The sequence below is a fragment of the Argopecten irradians genome, chromosome 12, assembly GCF_041381155.1.
Source record: "Argopecten irradians isolate NY chromosome 12, Ai_NY, whole genome shotgun sequence".
In the NCBI taxonomy this organism is placed as follows: Eukaryota; Metazoa; Mollusca; class Bivalvia; order Pectinida; family Pectinidae; genus Argopecten; species Argopecten irradians.
The window spans coordinates 37,426,108-37,446,881 of record NC_091145.1 but is presented as its reverse complement, the minus strand read 5'-3'; the positions used below and the strand labels follow the sequence as shown (position 1 = coordinate 37,446,881).

General features: G+C 37.6%; 1 protein-coding gene across 1 annotated transcript; it reads right to left on the bottom strand.

The window, feature by feature from the left end:
• Positions 1-1,590: 1,590 nt before the first annotated feature.
• Positions 1,591-20,336, bottom strand: LOC138304886 (kelch-like protein 3). The gene is made up of 9 exons (XM_069245251.1): positions 19,829-20,336; positions 13,488-14,475; positions 11,755-11,875; positions 11,058-11,208; positions 5,779-5,895; positions 5,211-5,391; positions 3,133-3,336; positions 2,599-2,822; positions 1,591-2,112 (listed from the first exon to the last, which is right to left on the bottom strand). Exons 1-9 carry the CDS (start codon positions 20,334-20,336, stop codon positions 1,949-1,951), a joined length of 2,658 nt encoding a protein of 885 aa, XP_069101352.1. The 3' UTR covers positions 1,591-1,948.
• Between the last annotated feature and the right edge of the window lie 438 nt (positions 20,337-20,774).

Below are 20,774 nucleotides of genomic sequence, written 5' to 3'. Positions count from 1 at the left end.
AGATGTTCAAACTCGCTCGCTGTCCGCCATTACACATTGTGGTCGAAACTTCTTGTATGCCGAACCCTGTCCCTTGCTCGTAGAGTAATAAAAATTTTGTCTAGAACTGCTCAAATCGCTCTGGCAGAAGTATGTTTACCTTATTATGTGAATTGTCTTGCCTAAAAATCATTTTATCACCTTCTCAGTGGTTATGTAGTTTATTTGTTTAAAGTGCGTGACTTTGACTCGGGTATGGGTACAGCGTCCATAGTGTACCTGCTTAATCGTATTGATCAACTATTTGATATTTCAACGATATTAATTAAAATACTAAACAATAACGTGGAATTTGTCAATATTTTATGTTATATGTTTCATAAGAAATGTAGAACAATACATTTATTCATATTTTGCTTCTTGGTTATGTAAAAGAATTAGCCTGAGTAAATTGTCCCTTTAAACGTTCCTTATGGTTGTACAATTTTATTTTATTTTTAAATGGGTTTGCTGTACAATTGTATTTGGATTCAATCAGCATATGTCGATCAATTAATCGGTTAAAATTTAGCAATACATTCTAAATGAAAGAAAGCCACTATTCAGCAGATGCCCATTGCGCTTAGATACATCATCAACCTACTTTTGAAACATTTTGTATTTTCAAAACACAAATATTAGTGAAACCATAGAAACTGATACCCATCAGTGATATCACTCTTGATATGAATTCCCACGAAAAACGTTTTTTTTTTAAAACTTATTTTTTATTACTTCAATTTTGCTTGTTATGAGCATTTCCATTTGCTTAAAAATTTACTTATCAGCCCATAAAGGAAAAAATGACGTCGCAGATTTCAGAAATAATTTGTTATTCAACCCTAGAATTTGATTGTGTCTCATCAAGGAATTCCATTTATTTCCGTTTTTTTCCTCTTCTTTCGTCTTTCATCAATTAGTGCCGTCACAAGGTTTAATAGTACAAGACTCTTTCATATGTGGATATGAAGGATAGGGATATTCTGCCCGAGGGTCACAAAATGTAGTAAAACCCGAGGCTTTCCGAGGGTTTTGCAACATTTTGTGATCCCGAGGGTAGAATATCCCTATCCCTATCCACTAATGAAAGAGTGTTTTTCTTTCATACCTCGATATTGCAATTTTACAACTATAATATCTCGCCATTTTGAAATAAATTAGAAGAAATCCACGACTGAAAATCAATTTCTTACATGAAAAAGTACGTGATATTTTCAACACAAATTACATTGTTTGCATTTTTTATAGTGAAATCAGTCAAGTTTGTGAAAAATGTTAAAAATTCACTGAGGAAATAGAAACTTTGTTGACACCGTGACGTCACAAGGCTTTATTGCACGTGTAGCTATACAATACAGCCTCAGGCGACATGTGTGTATTGCCCTAGACCAGCCAGTATTTCACCCATAGATATGAAAGAATATGTCATATATCCCATCTTACGGTCGTATGTCCCAACTTGAACTGGATTGGGACAAGCGTTGATCAATACTCCGATCCAATATTATCTGGTCAGTAATATCTTCGTGTATACATGGTAGATAGGTTGGTCAAACAGAGGAAGACCACAGAGTCAACACTTGGGATTTATTTAAACATATAGAGAACAGAGAATACACATTAAATGCAGGGGATAGTAAATACAGAATCATTAGAGATACAAGTGGCCCAAATTGTATGGAATCTGTATCGACTATCGAAACCTCTGTACAGTAGAGATCGTGTTGACAAAATTATATATATTGTATAAACAGATTTGTATGTGAGTAGAATATAATCAAAGATAGGTAACTCTGATTCAGGTCAGACCGATAATATAAAGGAGAGCAACTAACTTTTATCATGATATCATGTTCAATGTGGACTATTCAAAGAAGTGTTATTGATTTACTAAAAATGTTGGATTTTAATGTATTTTTACGTGCTGAGCTTATATTTTTCCGGGTACAGCCACGCATGACAGCCACCTGGCCGGATACGGAAGTTCCTGGACGCCATTGATCCAGACATCATTGATGGCATCGTAACACTCTATAGATTGTAGGATACGTCCAGCCACAGTAGATACTCCGCCTATTATAAATATCTTCCCTCCTGGAATTAAACAAATGTACGTGTTTATATTATTTATCTGATATTCCTATCGGCCGATAAATATAAGAACATCACTGTTACTTTATTTGTTTGCATTATTCATGTAATAACGTATTGCAAAGAATCAAATTATAAGACCAAGACCCAGTTTCACTAACATTCCTTAACTTAAAATTCCCCATAGGAAATTATTACAGAAGAAAAAAAGAAATTTCCTTAGCATAAGATCATTTCTTTTAAGTTCTGAAACGGGTCATGAGACGAATAATTACAATTTTAGTGGTCAAGGAGCGAATTGAAAAGAGAACGATTAAATGCGTCAGGTGGACATTCAACGTAATGGTAAATAAAGATAGAGACAATAGATAGCGATGAAGAACCTGGTGATGGTTACATAGTATGCACCAAATGATATACAATATATTGATGATAATAATGATTTCTGCACTTTGTTTTATAATTCGCCAGATGTCACAAATTACCCACCAATAACTGCACTTCCGGTGAAGTGACGTGCCAGTACCATATCTGTCTTATGCTCCCAGACATCGCTCCGTTTGTTGTAGACATCAATGGCGGTCACACTGGTTAGAACCGAGTCGTTTGTAGTGAACGACCTTATAGCACCACCACACAGGAACAACTGACCGTTCACACACACCAGGTTACCATGACAACGGGCCATGCGTAGATTGTTACGTGAGGCCCATCTAAGAAAATAAAATAACACCAATTACATGGAATCTGCTCTCACATCTTAGCAAAACTTCTGTATAATCACACAATAATACATCTTTTGTTGCCAAATTTTATTATCCGCATTCTCCTCTTCCATATCGTAAACTCAGCATGCGAAGATGATGAAAGCAGTGCATGGTAAAGAAAATTAAAGCAAGACAGATTAAAAGGCTATGGACCATACATTGAAATGGTAAATAACCTATTTTGGATCTTCCATTCATTATGTTTATTAAATGATGTAAGGTATTAAATATTTTATTTTATTTACAAGCAACTTACGTATTTTCCCTGGGATCGAAGACTTCCACACTACTTAAGACTGGCAGCCCTGATTTGCTGTCGACAGATTCACCGTAACCACCAACAACGTAGATAGTACCATCAAGGACAGCAGCTGACATCCCTAGTCTGGCTACTGTCATCGGCTTGACAAAGATCCAACGGTCAGTCTTTGGATTGTAGCATTCCACCGAGTTAAGGACGCTGTCCAATGGATTCAGAGATAAGGTATTGAAGTATTTCTTTTTTCATTGTTACATTTTTCTCTGTCAATACTATGGAAAATCATTGACTAAAGTCATCACATATTTTAATGCAGCGTTTCACTGGATTGACATGGGCGATTATCAACGAGTGTCATTGCATTTGTTGGACATTAAAGTTGTATTTCTTGTAATTTTCACCGTCACAAATTGTCTCAAAACATATAATGTGTGAATATGGATGCTTATATATGACGGTTCAGATCCATAAAAACACCAATAGAAAAGTTATAGACAAGACAGCTTCAATGGACAATACAGCTTCGAAGTACTTTTCCTTGATCTTCGAGGCTCTATCTTTGTCGTTATATCGGTACCTGGATTATTTCATAGCTAAGCTGAAAGTTGTTCAGGGATAAAAAAAAAACTTGATTGATCAGAGGTTAATAAAGAGTTGTTTTGAACGTCTACTACAAAGTCAATACTACGGTACACTCTATCAGATCAACTTACTAGTATATTTTTGCTGAACATCAAAGAACCGAACTACACTGACACATTCTACACACATCAAAGAACCGAACTACACTGACACATTCTACACACAACAAAGAACCGAACTACACTGACACATTCTACACACATCAAAGAACCGAACTACACTGACACATTCTACACACATCAAAGAACCGAACTACACTGACACATTCTACACACATCAAAGAACCGAACTACACTGACACATTCTACACACAACAAAGAACCGAACTACACTGACACATTCTACACACATCAAAGAACCGAACTACACTGACACATTCTACACACATCAAAGAACCGAACTACACTGACACATTCTACACACATCAAAGAACCGAACTACACTGACACATTCTACACACATCAAAGAACCGAACTACACTGACACATTCTACACACATCAAAGAAACCGAACTACACTGACACATTCTTCACACACATCAAAGAACCGAACTACACTGACACATTCTACACACATCAAAGAACCGAACTACACTGACACATTCTACACACATCAAAGAACCGAACTACACTGACACATTCTACACACATCAAAGAACCGAACTACACTGACACATTCTACACACATCAAAGAACCGAACTACACTGACACATTCTACACACATCAAAGAACCGAACTACACTGACACATTCTACACACATCAAAGAACCGAACTACACTGACACATTCTACACACACATCAAAGAACCGAACTACACTGACACATTCTACACACATCAAAGAACCGAACTACACTGACACATTCTACACACATCAAAGAACCGAACTACACTGACACATTCTACACACATCAAGGAACCGAACTACACGGCCACATTCAACACACATCAAAGAACCGAACTACACTGACACATTCTACACACATCAAAGAACCGAACTACACTGACACATTCTACACACATCAAAGAACCGAACTACACTGACACATTCTACACACATCAAAGAACCGAACTACACTGACACATTCTACACACATCAAAGAACCGAACTACACTGACACATTCTACACACATCAAGGAACCGAACTACACGGCCACATTCAACACACATCAAAGAACCGAACTACACTGACACATTCTACACACATCAAAGAACCGAACTACACTGACACATTCTACACACATCAAAGAACCTATCTACACTGCCACATTCTACACACAAACTGTCGTACACATATCCTCCAATTTTGCTATTACATAATCCAGGGGCGGTTAAAACGACTGTAAAAGTACCATGTGGTGTATCGGGGATGAAAGGTAGTATTCATGTGATGATTTGAAAAAAAATATAATAATATTAGCATTTGTTACTACCGTGAGTTTTCATCCTGTCCTCCAATGGCATACAGCATGCCGAACAATGAGCAAACCACGTGGTGCATTCTTGGTGTTGTCATAGACGCTATCTTACGCCATTCGTCCGTTTCCAAGTCGTACACAAATGCATCCCGGGACGGTATAGATGCTTTTTTGGACTTGGATGGGTCAGAACCACCTACGAGAAAAGACGTTTTTATTATGTTTTGTACCTTTTTGTGTAGCAAATATTGGGAAATAACAGATCAAGACTTCAATATTTGAATCTATGATTTGTTCCTAATGTCAGAAGTTGGTAATGAATAATATCAGGTAACCTTTCAATGAGACAACAAAACTGCATTTCTGAGTAGAAACATCTATATGATCTGTTTAAATTCACTGAAGACTGACTAAATTCAAACATTACTATATTCTGGACGAATAAAATTTTGTCACATTACAAATGTAGCAGTCGATCCATCATATCATGGCAAAGTCATCGATGACAGAATAACTTCAGATTATGTTCTAAGATGATTTGTATCAAAGGGTAAGAAAGAAAACCATCTGTGGATGACCTTACCTACGAGGTACATCTTCTTATTGATGATGGTCGAGCCGTGATGGAAGCGAGGCTGTGGGAGGTTGGTGTAGTGTGTCCACTGGTTCTTCACAGAGTTGTACCGCTCTACCGTCTTCACTGAAACACGGACATCAAATTACTCAAATGTCAACTGATAATTTACAGAGCTGTACCTCTATACCGTCTTCACTGAAACACGGACATCAAATTACTCAAATGTCAACTGATAATTTACAGAGCTGTACCTCTATACCGTCTTCACTGAAACACGGACATCAAATTACTCAAATGTCAACTGATAATTTACAGAGAGCTGTACCTCTCTACCGTCTTCATTGAAACACATACATCAAATTACTCAAATGTCAACTGATAATTTACAGAGAGCTGTACCTCTCTACCGTCTTCATTGAAACACATACATCAAATTACTCAAATGTCAACTGATAATTTACAGAGCTGTACCTCTCTACCGTCTTCACTGAAACACAGACATCAAATTACTCAAATGTCAACTGATAATTTACAGAGTTATACCTCTCTACCGTCTTCACTGAAACACGGACATCAAATTGCTCAAATGTCAACTGATTATTTACAGAGAGCTGTACCTGTCTACCGTCTTCACTGAAACACATACATCAAATTACTCAAATGTCAACTGATAATTTACAGAGCTGTACCTCTCTACCGTCTTCACTGAAACACAGACATCAAATTACTCAAATGTCAACTGATAATTTACAGAGTTATACCTCTCTACCGTCTTCACTGAAACACAGAAATCAAATTACTCAAATGTCAACTGATTATTTACAGAGCTGTACCTCTCTACCGTCTTCACTGAAACACAGACATCAAATTACTCAAATGTCAACTGATAATTTACAGAGTTATACCTCTCTACCGTCTTCACTGAAACACGGACATCAAATTACTCAAATGTCAACTGATAATTTACAGAGAGCTGTACCTCTCTACCGTCTTCACTGAAACACATACATCAAATTACTCAAATGTCAACTGATAATTTACAGAGCTGTACCTCTATACCGTCTTCACTGTAACACAGACATCAAATTACTCAAATGTCAACTGATAATTTACAGAGCTGTACCTCTCTACCGTCTTCACTAAAACACAGACATCAAATTACTCAAATGTCAACTGATAATTTACAGAGATGTTCCTCTCTACCGTTTACACTGAAACACAAACAGACACCAAATTACTCAAGGGTCAGCTTGCTTCGGCACTTTCAGGCATGGTGTAGCATAGATAGTTATAACGAGGATAGATATTACTTACTGTATTTAGACTGCTGACGATGCTTCATTTAGTTCAGTTCAATTAGAGATTATTTTTTTACTCTGGTATTTCTCTCATTCCGCTAAATCACAACCGAAGTGTCAGAGAGTGAAATGACTGTCTTACTACTATAAAACATTTCGGTGGTGGAATTACTTTGAATACACATTCTTAATGTTACCGTGTCGTTTTGTCCGTTTGCAAATATCCACTACATTCAAAACTTCTGTTTTATTTTACATCGGAGGAATGAACAGGTTGTGAAATAGTGTAAATGTTGCACATCTCTTTAATAAAGTGAGAGTAATGTAAGATGGGTGTTCAAAATTAAACTACATTTAATAAGAGAAATGGTGTGAGAGCCCCTTTGTGAAAGGAAGGTATATTTCTGTTTTATATGATTTATTGAGTGAAACGGGTTTTTTTTGTTTTTTTTTTTTAAATAGACGATATCAGAATATCTGTAAAACAAGATAAATAATAATATCTTTGATTTGTGGGAACAGACAAAACAAAACATGTGATAGAACTATGTAAAGCAAATTTTGAACGCTTAAGATGAAATACTTTTACAATAATCTTTATATTTTCAAAGTAACATTATAGCTTTAGGGTAAAAACAAGTGGATAGAGTCAATGGCAAATTGATTCCGTCATATCAAAATACGTTTAGATTCAATATCACCTCTTTCATACACAGGAAAAAGTGCATACACGTTTTACGTACGTTATAAAACGCATGTAAAACGCATGTTGAGGACCACGCATGTAAAACGTACGTATGAAACGTATGTAATACATGTGTTAAACATGCGTAATACGCATGGTAAACAGACGTAAAACATAAACGCATGTAAAACGGACGTATCAAAACATGTGTTATACATACGTTTGATCCTATTACAAAATCCACCTTTTTTTTTGTTTTTATGTACATTTACATTGTCTTTGAAGTTGCACCATATATTTGTCATTTTCAAAAGTAAAGTTTAGTTCTATTTTATTTGTATTTTCGGTTTCTGTCCAATGACTGATATCTTTTCATACATAGTAGGTTGTATAATTTCATAATCTTAGGATGATTTTATTTTTCCTACATCAATTTTTCCTTAACGTCACTTTATCACTTACATTTTAAAGGCTGAAATCTTCACTGAAGTCGTGCCCAATGTTCAATTGTTTTCAAATTCTGGCTCAGAGAGTATAGAAATCAAGTTAAAAGCTTCAGATGTTTAAACTACGGTGGCTGATTTATGCCATTTCGTCTTTTCGTCTTTTCGTTTTTTTTTCGTCTTTTCGTCTTTTCGCCCCGAAAAGACGAAAATTACAAACCTTAAATTTCGTCTTTTCGCCCCGAAAAGACGAAAATTAACAAACCTTAATTTTCGTCTTTTCGTCTTTTCGTCTTTTCGCCCCGAAAAGACGAAAATTAACAAACCTTAAATTTCGTCTTTTCGTCTTTTCGCCCCGAAAAGACGAAAATTAACAAACCTAAAATTTCGTCTTTTCGTCTTTTCGGGAAAAGACGAAAATTAACAAACCTTAATTTTCGTCTTTTCGTCTTTTCGTCTTTTCGCCCCGAAAAAATACAAATTACAGATATACTTTGTCATCTATCATATACGACGGAGATTATAATGTAATTTCTAATGTACAATTATGATGAAGACCATGTCATGTATGTAGTCAAAATGTCTTTTCAAATAATACACAGTACATTGTACCTACTGATTGACTGTTATAATTAACTGTATTTGAGCAATTTCTTGGTACAAGTCCTTCCTTTAAACTCAAAGTCTTCACGAGTTGTCTTTCATAAATTATTTGGTTAACAAGTTTATCCGTGGTTCAAACGCTTTCAAATAATACCCGCCGACAACTTTTTTTTTCCAAGTTGTGTAGGGGAGGCAACTCCTGTAAGTGTTATGTTTAGCATCTACACGGCAATGTTTTGATAAGCGTAATTGCTAAAGAGGGCGATTAGAACACAAAAATAAGATATTAATGAATTTTAAAAAAATGTATCAATCATGCTAAAGGATTTGCGGAATGATGAATCTGTTAGTGGCACGTGGCATATGCCACGTGTGAGAAATCTACGTAACTGCTGTAAACAAACATGTTGACTTCTGTTTTAAAACTTCTAATCTTAGTTATTGATGAAGATACTTGTAATACTATCAATTTGATAAATCGATTGTTATCATAAACTACTTTGATGCTTCTATATTGAACAATTAAGTCAATATTAAGATAAAAAGATTTCAAAATGACTTCCACACCAGACCGGAAGGCGAAAAGACGAAAAGACGAAAATTAAGGTTTGTTAATTTTCGTCTTTTCGGGGCGAAAAGACGAAAAGACGAAATTTAAGGTTTGTTAATTTTCGTCTTTTCGGGGCGAAAAGACGAAAAGACGAAATTTAAGGTTTGTTAATTTTCGTCTTTTCGGGGCGAAAAGACGAAAAGACGAAAAGACGAAAATTAAGGTTTGTTAATTTTCGTCTTTTCGGGGCGAAAAGACGAAAAGACGAAATTTAAGGTTTGTTAATTTTCGTCTTTTCGGGGCGAAAAGACGAAAAGACGAAAATTAAGGTTTGTTAATTTTCGTCTTTTCGGGGCGAAAAGACGAAAAGACGAAATTTAAGGTTTGTTAAATTTCGTCTTTTCGGGGCGAAAAGACGAAAAGACGAAGGGGCGAAAAGACGAAAAGACGAAAATTAAGGTTTGTTAAATTTTCGTTTTTTCGGGGCGAAAAGACGAAAAGACGAAAAGACGAGAATTTTGAAGGCGAAAAGACGAGAATCAAAGTCGCTAATTAGCGTGTATCACTTTCGTCTTTTCGTGTTTGACTTTTCGTCTATTCGTCTTTTCGCGGCGAAAAGACGAAATTTAAAGTTGTTAATTTTCGTCTTTTCGGGGCGAAAAGACGAAAAGACGAAAATTAAGGTTTCTTAATTCTCGTCTTTTCGGGGCGAAAAGACGAAAAGACGAAAAGACGAAAAGACGAAATGGCACAAATCAGCCACCGTATTAAACAGAATCTCAGAATAACATTTAAACCGTATTCTATGAATATACAATAAATAAGGATTTCCGGAAAATTGTCCGGCCATTAGAATCTATCATGTTATAGCACAGGTGTCTGCTTCTGTTTTTGAAAGCATACAATAACCTACCCCCACTATATAGTAGGGAAAGCTATTATTTTTTTAAACCGGAAGCAGACGCCGGGCTATGGTATCGAGGATGATCAAACAGCAGTTGTAGACCTACTACATTGTACATCATGAAGCGCTGGTCAGCTGATATTGATCATATGTATTCAGAGCATTAGTCTTCAAAACTGTTAAAATTTAAATATAAAAAGACGGAATCCACATTAGCGGTTTTGCTTCTGTTCACAATCAGTAGATGTACATATAATTGTAGACCTACATGTATTATCACACTTATATATTGAAGCTGCTTTATTCTATCATGTGGCTAATATGAGGTTCACTATAAGTTGGTAGAAGACATATATAGATAAAATGAAACCAAACCATAGAGGCTATTAAACATGTATTTGCATATGGGAGTATCATTTTTGAAAAAAAAAACAAACAAAGAATTGCAGGTCTTCAATAACATTGATAAAACTATTGTTTTACGTGGATTTGTAGTGTTATTTTAACAGACGTCCGTTTTACATGTGGTGGAAAACAAACGTATGTAAAACATATGTTTAACATACGTTTAACACATGTTTTGTTCAAACGTACGTTTTACGCATGTTTTAAACATACGTTTAACGCATGTTTTTTCAAACGTATGTAAAACATGCGTTGCACTTTTTGCTGTGTAATACATGTATCCACATTGACGAAAAATAAAGTCTCGACGGTTTAAGATGATACAAAAGACTTATTTCGATCTGGAGTTTTCAAAACATGGATAGACATACCTGTAGTCATAATTGTTTCCACCTACCTGTACGGTTATCCCTGGCCTTAGTGAACTTTTGAAATGCTCCTACAGCGATAATGTCACCAGTTTTAGACGTGTAAGAGGTATCCATGGTAATACCCGATTTAGGGGTATTTTCCATCTCTAGTTTTACCGTCCGCATGGAATGAGCACTCTGTATAAACAGAAAATCCAAGGAATTGATGACATATGAGAGTGGTAGATCATGGGGGCTTGGGTGTTGATAAGAATTTGGATGAAGGGGTTACAGTTGGGAGATATGGGGTAGTAGTTGGAATTGATGACATATGAGAGTGGTAGATCATGTAGATCATGGGGGCTTGGGTGTTGGTAAGATTTTGGATGAAGGGGTTACAGTTGGGAGATATGGGGTAGTAGTTGCAATTGATGACGTATGACAGTGGTAGAGGGGTTAAGGATGTATTTGGAGTGGAGAGCGGCGGTTGGGAGATATTGGGTCGCTGGTGGATGAGATCAGGTTGTGTTGGAAGGTAGATGGAATGGTTTTAAAGCAGAAGTATTAGTGTTCGAAGAATGGGGTCGTATGAGGTGTGCTTGCTGGATTAATTAAACAGTTACGAAAGAAGCAATGGAATTATTGAATATATATATATTTTTTTATTCTCCAAAGAAAGTCACCGACACTTTGGTATTATGTATTATAGGTCTAAGAATTTGATCGTGCTATTCTACAACTCACCAGGTAGACGCTGCTAGCTTTCTTTGTCTTGAGGTTCTGTGGATCAGATAGTGCCATCCTGGGTTGAACCATTGGGATGTTCAGGGGATCATCACGTTGTAACTTCAAAGCAGTCACCAACCTAGATAAATAGTTACCATAACAGTCACTAACCTAGATTACAAATACCATAGCAGTCACTAACCTAGATTACAGATACCATAGCAGTCACTAACCTAGATTACAGATACCATAGCAGTCACTTACCTAGATTACAGATACCATAGCAGTCACTAACCTAGATTACAGATACCATAGCAGTCACTTACCTAGATTACAGATACCATAGCAGTCACTTACCTAGATTACAGATACCATAGCAGTCACTAACCTAGATTACAGATACCATAGCAGTCACTTACCTAGATTACAGATACCATAGCAGTCACTAACCTAGATTACAGATACCATAGCAGTCACTAACCTAGATTACAGATACCATAGCAGTCACTAACCTAGATTACAGATACCATAGCAGTCACTAACCTAGATTACAGATACAGCAGCAGTCACTAACCTAGATTACAGATACCATAGCAGTCACTAACCTAGATTACAGATACCATAGCAGTCACTAACCTAGATTACAGATATCATAGCAGTCACTAACCTAGATTACAGATACCATAGCAGTCACTAACCTAGATTACAGATACCATAGCTGTCACTAACCTAGATTACAGATACCATAGCAGTCACTAGCTTAGATTACAGATACCATAGCAGTCACTAACCTTGATTACAGAAACCATAGCAGTCACTAACCTAGATTACAGATACCATAGCATGTAATTTAATATTAATTTTGATCGGTGCGCAAATCAGCCACTGATTGTAACATTCCAGTCTTAACAAACGGTTGCCATAGTGACAAACATAGCAATCAGTTGTCATTCCAGTCTAACGTTTACAACAGAGGTACAAACACAGTGATCAGTTCGTATTTAAGTCTAAACAAACGGTTACCATAGTCACAAACAAATCAATCAGTTGATATTTAAGTCTAAACAAACGGTTTCCATAATCACAAACACAGCAATCAGTTGATAATAAGCCTTAAAAAGTTGCCATAGTTATAAGCATAGCAATCAGTTGTCATTCCTGTCTAATAAACGGTTGCCATTGTCACAAATATCGCAAAAACCAAACCAGTCATCAACCATCATACAGTTTTGTTTTTATGCTAGACAAGAACAACTAACTACATACACATTGAACAAATACTCTTTGTGTCAGATATTCTGTATTTGTATATTATAGAGTTATTTGCCATTGCGGATAGGTATTGATTGTGACGGCATGTATTTACGAGCGTAACGTCATACTTTTCTGTGAAAAATTCGTGAATTGCGTTCACAAATTTACGACGTAACAACCGATACCTACTCGCAAGGGACCTAACTCTGTAATATGCAAAGACGGAATAAAGATGTTTAAATTACCTTAAAATATCAAATAGAACACAACCAGACTCTACAAAATCGTAAGAGGGTTCGTTCACGTCTTCTTCAGCGTTTGATATTAATGCTGGTTATTATTGAAAATTATTTTAGCATGCAGACGTGGTTTTCTGCCTTAGAATTAACTGTAAAGCGCCAATGACTTGACTGCCTTTAGATTTGACACACTTCATGAGCTTCAAATTTACAGTGAGGAGATCCATATACACTGTACATATATTACGAAATACGTACCAATTTGCATGTAGAATCGCGTTCCTGGTTTCATGGCATTCCCTCATTAGATCGGTAACTTCAAAGCATCGGAAGAGTTCCTGGTGGTTCATGTACGGGAATCGCACGCACGACATGACCTTGGCCAGGTGTCTGTGACGGTCGTTCATGTCGTACGCAATCCATTCCAAAGCAACCTTGAACACCTCCATCTCAGACGTTATGTTCAGATCATCACGTGACAAGATCATACACAGCGTGTTGACGTCGAGAAGGAAAAAATCTTTTTGGTCCAAAACACCCTGGAACTGTGTACTCACGTGGGAGACACATACGTCATAGAGGTCACTGCACGTGACTACTCGGCCACTTTGAAGGACTGAGAGGGATTTCTCTAGTGGCATGTTAATCATAAATTCTGAGCACTTATCCTCTAGTAACGGCACCTTTAGATGCTGAGCAATCACGAGAAGATCGGCCGCCAGTAGCGGGGTGATTTCTAGGTCTCCCGTGTAAACCCACTCCAGGAACACACAGAATGACCTTGCGGTGACCCCTCGGAGACGAACGACCAATGGGACCTTTTGTTTTTCGGCTCCTTTGAAAAACACCTGAGAGAAGTACTCGCTGAAACATGCCAGTGCTACTCGATGGGCCATGAACTTCGACGATTCAACATGGATCTCAACGTCACAAATCTGCTGGTTTTCTTTGAGAAACTTCATGTACTCGCCAACATTTGAGAAATGGCTCAGTTTGTCTACAGGTATACTCTGAAGGCGACTCAGGGCATTCGTTACACACGGAGACATATCACCTTCGTATCTCTTCGCCATATTCAGCATTTTATCTAAGTCTGCCTCATGGTTGACTGGTGCAAGAGTGTTAAGATCATCGAGGACCATGACGAGGCCTTTTCGGAACTTCAGTGCGCTCGTCTTTTGCACTTCCGGTTTTACTTGAGGAGTTCCATAACTGACCGAGATTGTGTTTTCCACGGGATAAGAACCTAAAAGAAATAAAAATGGACAGTAATATTTCGCAATTAACGAAATTATCAAATCATGCGATTCTTGAGTAGCATTTCAATGTATTTTCCAATAGTAGCAATATATAAGCCTAATAATAATGATAATATAATTTCTTTCAAATAAAACATATAACGCTTATAACTATATGCCCGTTTTATACGTAATTCTTCTTCGGTAATGGAAGGTGGGGGAGTTAATGACTAGACTGAGGCTTGAACAGGATTTGTTAACTCTTTTCAAAAAAGTGATCGATGAAACACAAACAAAAACGCGTATAGTTTAACTAATATTACCATGTGCGTTTACAATTTTACAATTTGTATTTGGCAAAGCACCTAGAAGGCGTTCGGGGGTTCAGGTTTCCCTACCTTACCATGAATTTGTAGCAGATTTAAATTTTAAGTAGTGATTATGTCGCCTTCTGTCTTCACTTTAAGGGGAATTTCACATCTCAGCCGGTAGAGCGCGCGATGGACCATTAAATCGGAGGTCGCATGGATGCACATGCGCCACTTTCAGTCCTTTTGTATATTTGTCTTTACTCTTTACTATTGATCAAACTTTGTTTCAATTGCAATGGACACCAGCATTTAATAAAGTGCCATATAAAGGCGGGTTACGAGTTAAGTCTTAACGGGCCGAAGTCTTAAAAGGGAGAAAATCATGTTGAAAGTGGTCACGAGATCTGAGGACGAGGGGTCATCGTATGGTAATGACACAGGAACGAGTTACCCCCTAAAGCGAGAGCGAGAAATTCAGGATTTGAACATTTGAACATAATTGTCGCCATTATCTGCATTTTGAGACACGTATTTCTTAATGTATCAGCCACAAATGATATATAAATGGTTTTCGAGGAGTGACGCAAAAAAAAAAAAAAAAAAAAAAACTTGACAGAAGTTAACATGCCACCAAACCATGGGAGGTACCGACGTAAATCGCCTGTCGTTAGAACAGATACTGGAAAAGATCTTTCCATCGCCCACAAATACACAATTTAGTACTATATTACTCTATAATGATATGTAAGGGTAGATTCACAAGAAAAATACTTCTCAACCACATCTATTTATGTTATAGGAGCTATGTAAAATTTCGGTGGTGTACGGCTCATAGCTGATATTTTGTTTGGCGGGTGTACGGCTCATAAGCAAACGAGGTGTACGGCTAATAGTGACGTCGATATCGGTAATTATCATAAAGATAATAAATGAGGTGTTAAAGTGTATAGATAATATTTGTTTGATGAATATACATATGTTTTTCAGTCAGATGAAATATAACGTCAGCGAATTTAGAACAAATATCCCGACAATACGTAAATCTATATATAAATACGTCGCCATCTGGATGGTAAAAAATAGGAATGCTGAGAAACTTGACAATTTTTTGTTTAAACATATTTTATTGTCAATTCAAAAGACAAAGGGATCTGGCAAAAGTTATTTCAAATTTGAAAAGCTTTCTCGTAACATACAATGACGAAACAGGAGACAATAGACATAGACAATATTAATAACATTGTCACGAGGTTGGGTGCCAAGTATTGGGCTATATAAGAGGGCTGTGTGTCTAAACTCCTACTACAGTCCTTGTCAGGATGACATATTAGCTGGGTGCTAATTTATGACTGTGTGCCTGTAAATCTGTTATTTCAAAGCTGTGTGCGTCGCAGCTGTGACTTCTGTGGCTGTGTGCCTTTAAATATGTTGTGCTTTGAAGCTGTGACGTCTGTGTGCCATGTGTTTGTTGGACTGTGTGTCCAGTCGGCTGTGTGCCTATTATGAAGGACTGTGTGTCCGAATGACTGTGTGCCTATTATGAAGGACTGAGTGTCCGAATGGCTGTGTGCCTTTTTTGAAGGACTGAGTGTCCGAATGACTGTGTGCCTATTATGAAGGACTGAGTGTCCGAATGACTGTGTGCCTATTATGAAGGACTGTGTGTCCGAATGACTGTGTGCCTATTATGAAGGACTGTGTATCCGAATGGCTGTGTGTCCATTATGAAGGACTGTGTGTCCGAATGGCTGTGTGCCTATTATGAAGGACTGAGTGTCCGAATGACTGTGTGCCTATTATGAAGGACTGTGTGTCCGAATGGCTGTGTGCCTATTATGAAGGACTGAGTGTCCGAATGACTGTGTCCATTATGAAGGACTGAGTGTCCGAATGACTGTGTGTCTATTATGAAGGACTGGTGTCCGAATGACTGTGTGTCCATTATGAAGGACTGTGTATCCGAATGGCTGTGTGCCTATTATGAAGGACTGATGTGAATGACTGTATTAGAAGGCGAATGTGTTCGAATGCTGTGTGCCTATTATGAAGGACTGAGTGTCCGAATGACTGTGTGCCTATTATGAAGGACTGAGTGTCCGAATGACTGTGTGCCTATTATGAAGGACTGAGTGTCCGAATGACTGTGTGCCTATTATGAAGGACTGAGTGTCCAAATGACTGTGTGCCTATTATGAAGGACTGTGTGTCCGAATGGCTGTGTGCCTATTATGAAGGACTGAGTGTCCGAATGACTGTGTGTCCATTATGAAGGACTGTGTGTCCGAATGGCTGTGTGCCTATTTGAAGGACTGTGTGTCCAAATGACTGTGTGCCTATTATGAAGGACTGTGTAATGGGTCGAATGAAGGACTGTGTTCCTGACTGTTTGAAGGACTGTGTATCCGAATGGCTGTGCGCCTATTATGAAGGACAATGTGTCCGAATGGCTGAGTGCCTATATGTTTCCGAGGACGGGTTGTCCATAGGGTTGTCCAGAGTGTGACTGTGTGCCTGTGGTAAAACCTGTGTGCAGGGTTTTTTGGATGAATTAACTTGGGAGTTGATGTAACCTCTATATATGACTTTGGGGAGTCGGTGTATGACCTTCATGACTTGTATGTAACCTGAAGATATCTAGGCCTCAGATGAACCTATTTAATGACCCTAAGAAGCTCATTCGACCTTGAGGAGCTGGTTTGACCTTGAGTCTACATTTCAAAGGATACATTGGGAAGACCAGAATAATCTGACCAGAGACATTACCTGTGTAAATCTATGATTATTTGGAATTGGGCATTAGGCTAGACGTGTGATTTAATGTAGGTTAGATATCTGGTGGGTGAAAGTCAAATATGTGAGAGTGGTTAGTTGTCATTTCATGATTGTGTTGTTGTGTTTCGTTTGTAAATAAATGTACATATAGTTTTGTTAATTATTTTGGTGTTAGTCAATTGTTGAAACAAGGACGACTGCAAATTGCATTCCCCAAACCTCGTGACAAACATAAAATACAAAATTTACATTTTTACAAAACCAAAACCTTATAAAATAATTCTGATATTCACATACTGATGAAGGTGATGGTCTAGTCGCTTCACCAAAGTCATTCCACATACATACAGAGAAGAATGTATAAAAGAAGATTTAGTTAGAGGAAGTCTGTGAAGAGTAGTTCGATAATTGCTGTTAGTTCTTAAAGCATACAATATGTAGTTATTATATAATTAGTATCGCCTACGTTTGGAGGAAGAAGTGAACAGATATAGTTTGGTGCTAAATTATTCTTGATTTTGTAGACTAAACTAGAAGTTTTCTACATTTGCGTCCCTTAGAAAATGTCTCAAGGCCAGTTTCTGCATATAGAGCTGAACAAGTTATATACGAAGGTAAACCAGTAATAATTCTTGTGGATTCACGTTGAGCTATTTCTAACTTGACAATGGATCAGACACCAAAATATATACATCTTAGTAAAACGCATTATCATCGCGACAATTTCGAGGATATTGAATATAAATGGATCTACAAACGATAACCTAATTAGTGAAATTAGTGCTTTTTGTATGTGTCTTTATGTTGCAATTCACTGATTATGAAAAATAAACAAACCACAATTTTATGAATAATTGTAAAGTGTTAGTAACACTTATAATGTTATAATGATGCATATGGGGCATTACCTTAAGTCTTAAATAGTTATCCTTTTTGTTTTCACCATTCCATCACTGACAAGATATCTAATAGTAACTATAAGTCGTACAACTCCCTTCATATAAAGTAACTATGTGCTGAACACCTCCCGAGATAAGCATTTGCTGTGAGCCGTACACCCCCTTTACTATGTGCCGTACACCATTGCGATTTGGACGAGCCTTTTGACATAAATGAGACAGACTGAGAAGTATTTTTCTTTTGAATCTACATCTCTATATCACAAGAGAGTAAAGTAGTACTAAATTATGTATTTATGGTCGATGGAAAGTTCTTTTCCAGCATCTGCGACATGCGATTTGCGTCGGTACCTCCCTTGGTGTGGTGGCATGTTTACATCTCGAAAACTGTTTACATATCATTGTGTGCCTGATATATTAGGAAACACGTGTACCAAACGTCAGTATCCAAAACATCTCAAAATGCAGATAAAAGCGACAATCTTACCTCAGTTCAAATCCTGATTTTCTCACTCTCGCTTCAGGGGGTACCTAGTTCCGGTGTCATTACCACACGGTGGGGGTCAAAGGATGAAATTAGAGATACAAAGATCACGACCCAACCCCAGAAAGCATTTCATTGCGAATAGAGTTTTGAATGACTGACATAGTCTTCCAAGCAGCAGTTCGGAGGTCCAAATTCCGTTGTTAATGACAAAACCAATCAATAGGCACTTGATATCTGATAATATACATCTTTTTCGACGCCAAAGGTTAGCTAATGTCGGATAGCTCTAGTTGCGCAGTATAAAAACTCGGGGAAATAATCTTAAAAGGTTCTCTGCACCATTTTAAAAACATTTAGAGTCGGGTTTCCACTACAGAATTAGGGAGAATACCACAGATCCACCATCTGTCGGCTTAGGATTCTTGCTACTCTAGTCCTACTCTGATTCTTATATAGTGTTTCCACTGGTGCTAGTGACTGAATGTGTGAGTAACTTATTCTTATCTTTAAATTTTGACAGCTTGTTTAATATCTTATACACTTCCACAACATTGTTGCGTTTTTGTCTGTACTCTAGTGTTGTTAATCCTAGCTAAGCCTTTCGTGGTGTGGTACATCTGTAGATCTTGTATAATATGTGCTATTTTAGTGGTTCTTCTCTGGACATTTTAATAGATATTTGGTCTTTCACTTATGTGGGAGACCACACTTGTGCAGCATCTTCTAAATGAGACCTAAGACTTTTGTAGAGTGAAAACATCATTGTTAAGTTTATGTTAAAAAAGGTTATAAAATTGGTCCTAGAATGCTAATATCAACATGTACATATAATTTCCAAATTGTCTATGATATGACAGGAGAGGTCACAGAGGGTAAAATGGAAACAACTAACCTTTGATGGGTGTGGATGTTCTAGGAACACTTTGATAGTCGTTTGAGCACACGAAATCATCGAAGATGACGCTGTGGAAGTTATCGAATGACCTGGGAGAGTCTACTGAGATACATTGGCACTTCTCTCCCAGTCCGGACCTGGCATCACATCCGGTCCGGTTACAGGTCACCGCCGGCTGTCCTTTACTGGCGAGCATTGGAACCTCGGCATAGCGCTTAGACTTAGTGCCGTTCTGGGACTCAGTTGTTGGCTCCAATGTCTTAGACAGCTCCTCGAATTCAGCTGTTAGAGACTGTTCTAACTCACTGTTAGTGACGTTCGCGGGAACACCGCTGTCAGCGAAAAATCCGGATTCCGTGGCTTTGTTGGGCTGCTCCCATCCCCCGCCGGATCCAGTGGCCTTATGCGATTGTTCCCATTCTCCTTGTGGATTAAGGCCGTGGTTCGAACTTAGGCACGTTAGACTGTCCTTCGTGTAATACGAGGAAAAGTTAAAACGCGGCATTACGAATGTGTATTCCCATTAACAGTCGAGAATATAGCAAAAAAAACCTTGTCGATCCTTGTTACGAAGCAAACTTTATGATACCAAACAATAGATGACGTCATAGTAAGATTCAGAACTGATGACGTCATAATTGGTTCAATATTGATGCGTGCGCAAGAATAGTTACTGTTTTTGTAGACTGCATTTCCTGCCGTAGTTTTTCTGAGCGCAGCCTAATAGAAACAATTGGTATTAAGGCAGGTTATCTAGTCTACCGTTTTAATAGTCGATCGCATCACCGGAAATTCACCGAGATGTCGGATTACCGCGCTTGCAACACGTCGGCTGTTGCATACAAGTTTAGATTGACTCCACAAATAACATATATGTTCTGTACACGTAACACTTTTCTACAAAATTTAGAAAACATGTTCGTCAATTGTAACATGAAAATCC

Coding starts and splice junctions, on each gene's coding strand:
- LOC138304886 (XM_069245251.1), bottom strand. CDS start 20,336: ATGCCGCGTTTTAACTTTTCCTCGTATTACACGAAGGACAGTCTAACG. Junction 5,392..5,778: donor TAAGAAGATGTACCTCGTAG/GTAAGGTCATCC, acceptor CTTTTCTCGTAG/GTGGTTCTGACCCATCCAAG. Junction 3,337..5,210: donor GGACAGGATGAAAACTCACG/GTAGTAACAAAT, acceptor TCCATTGGACAG/CGTCCTTAACTCGGTGGAAT.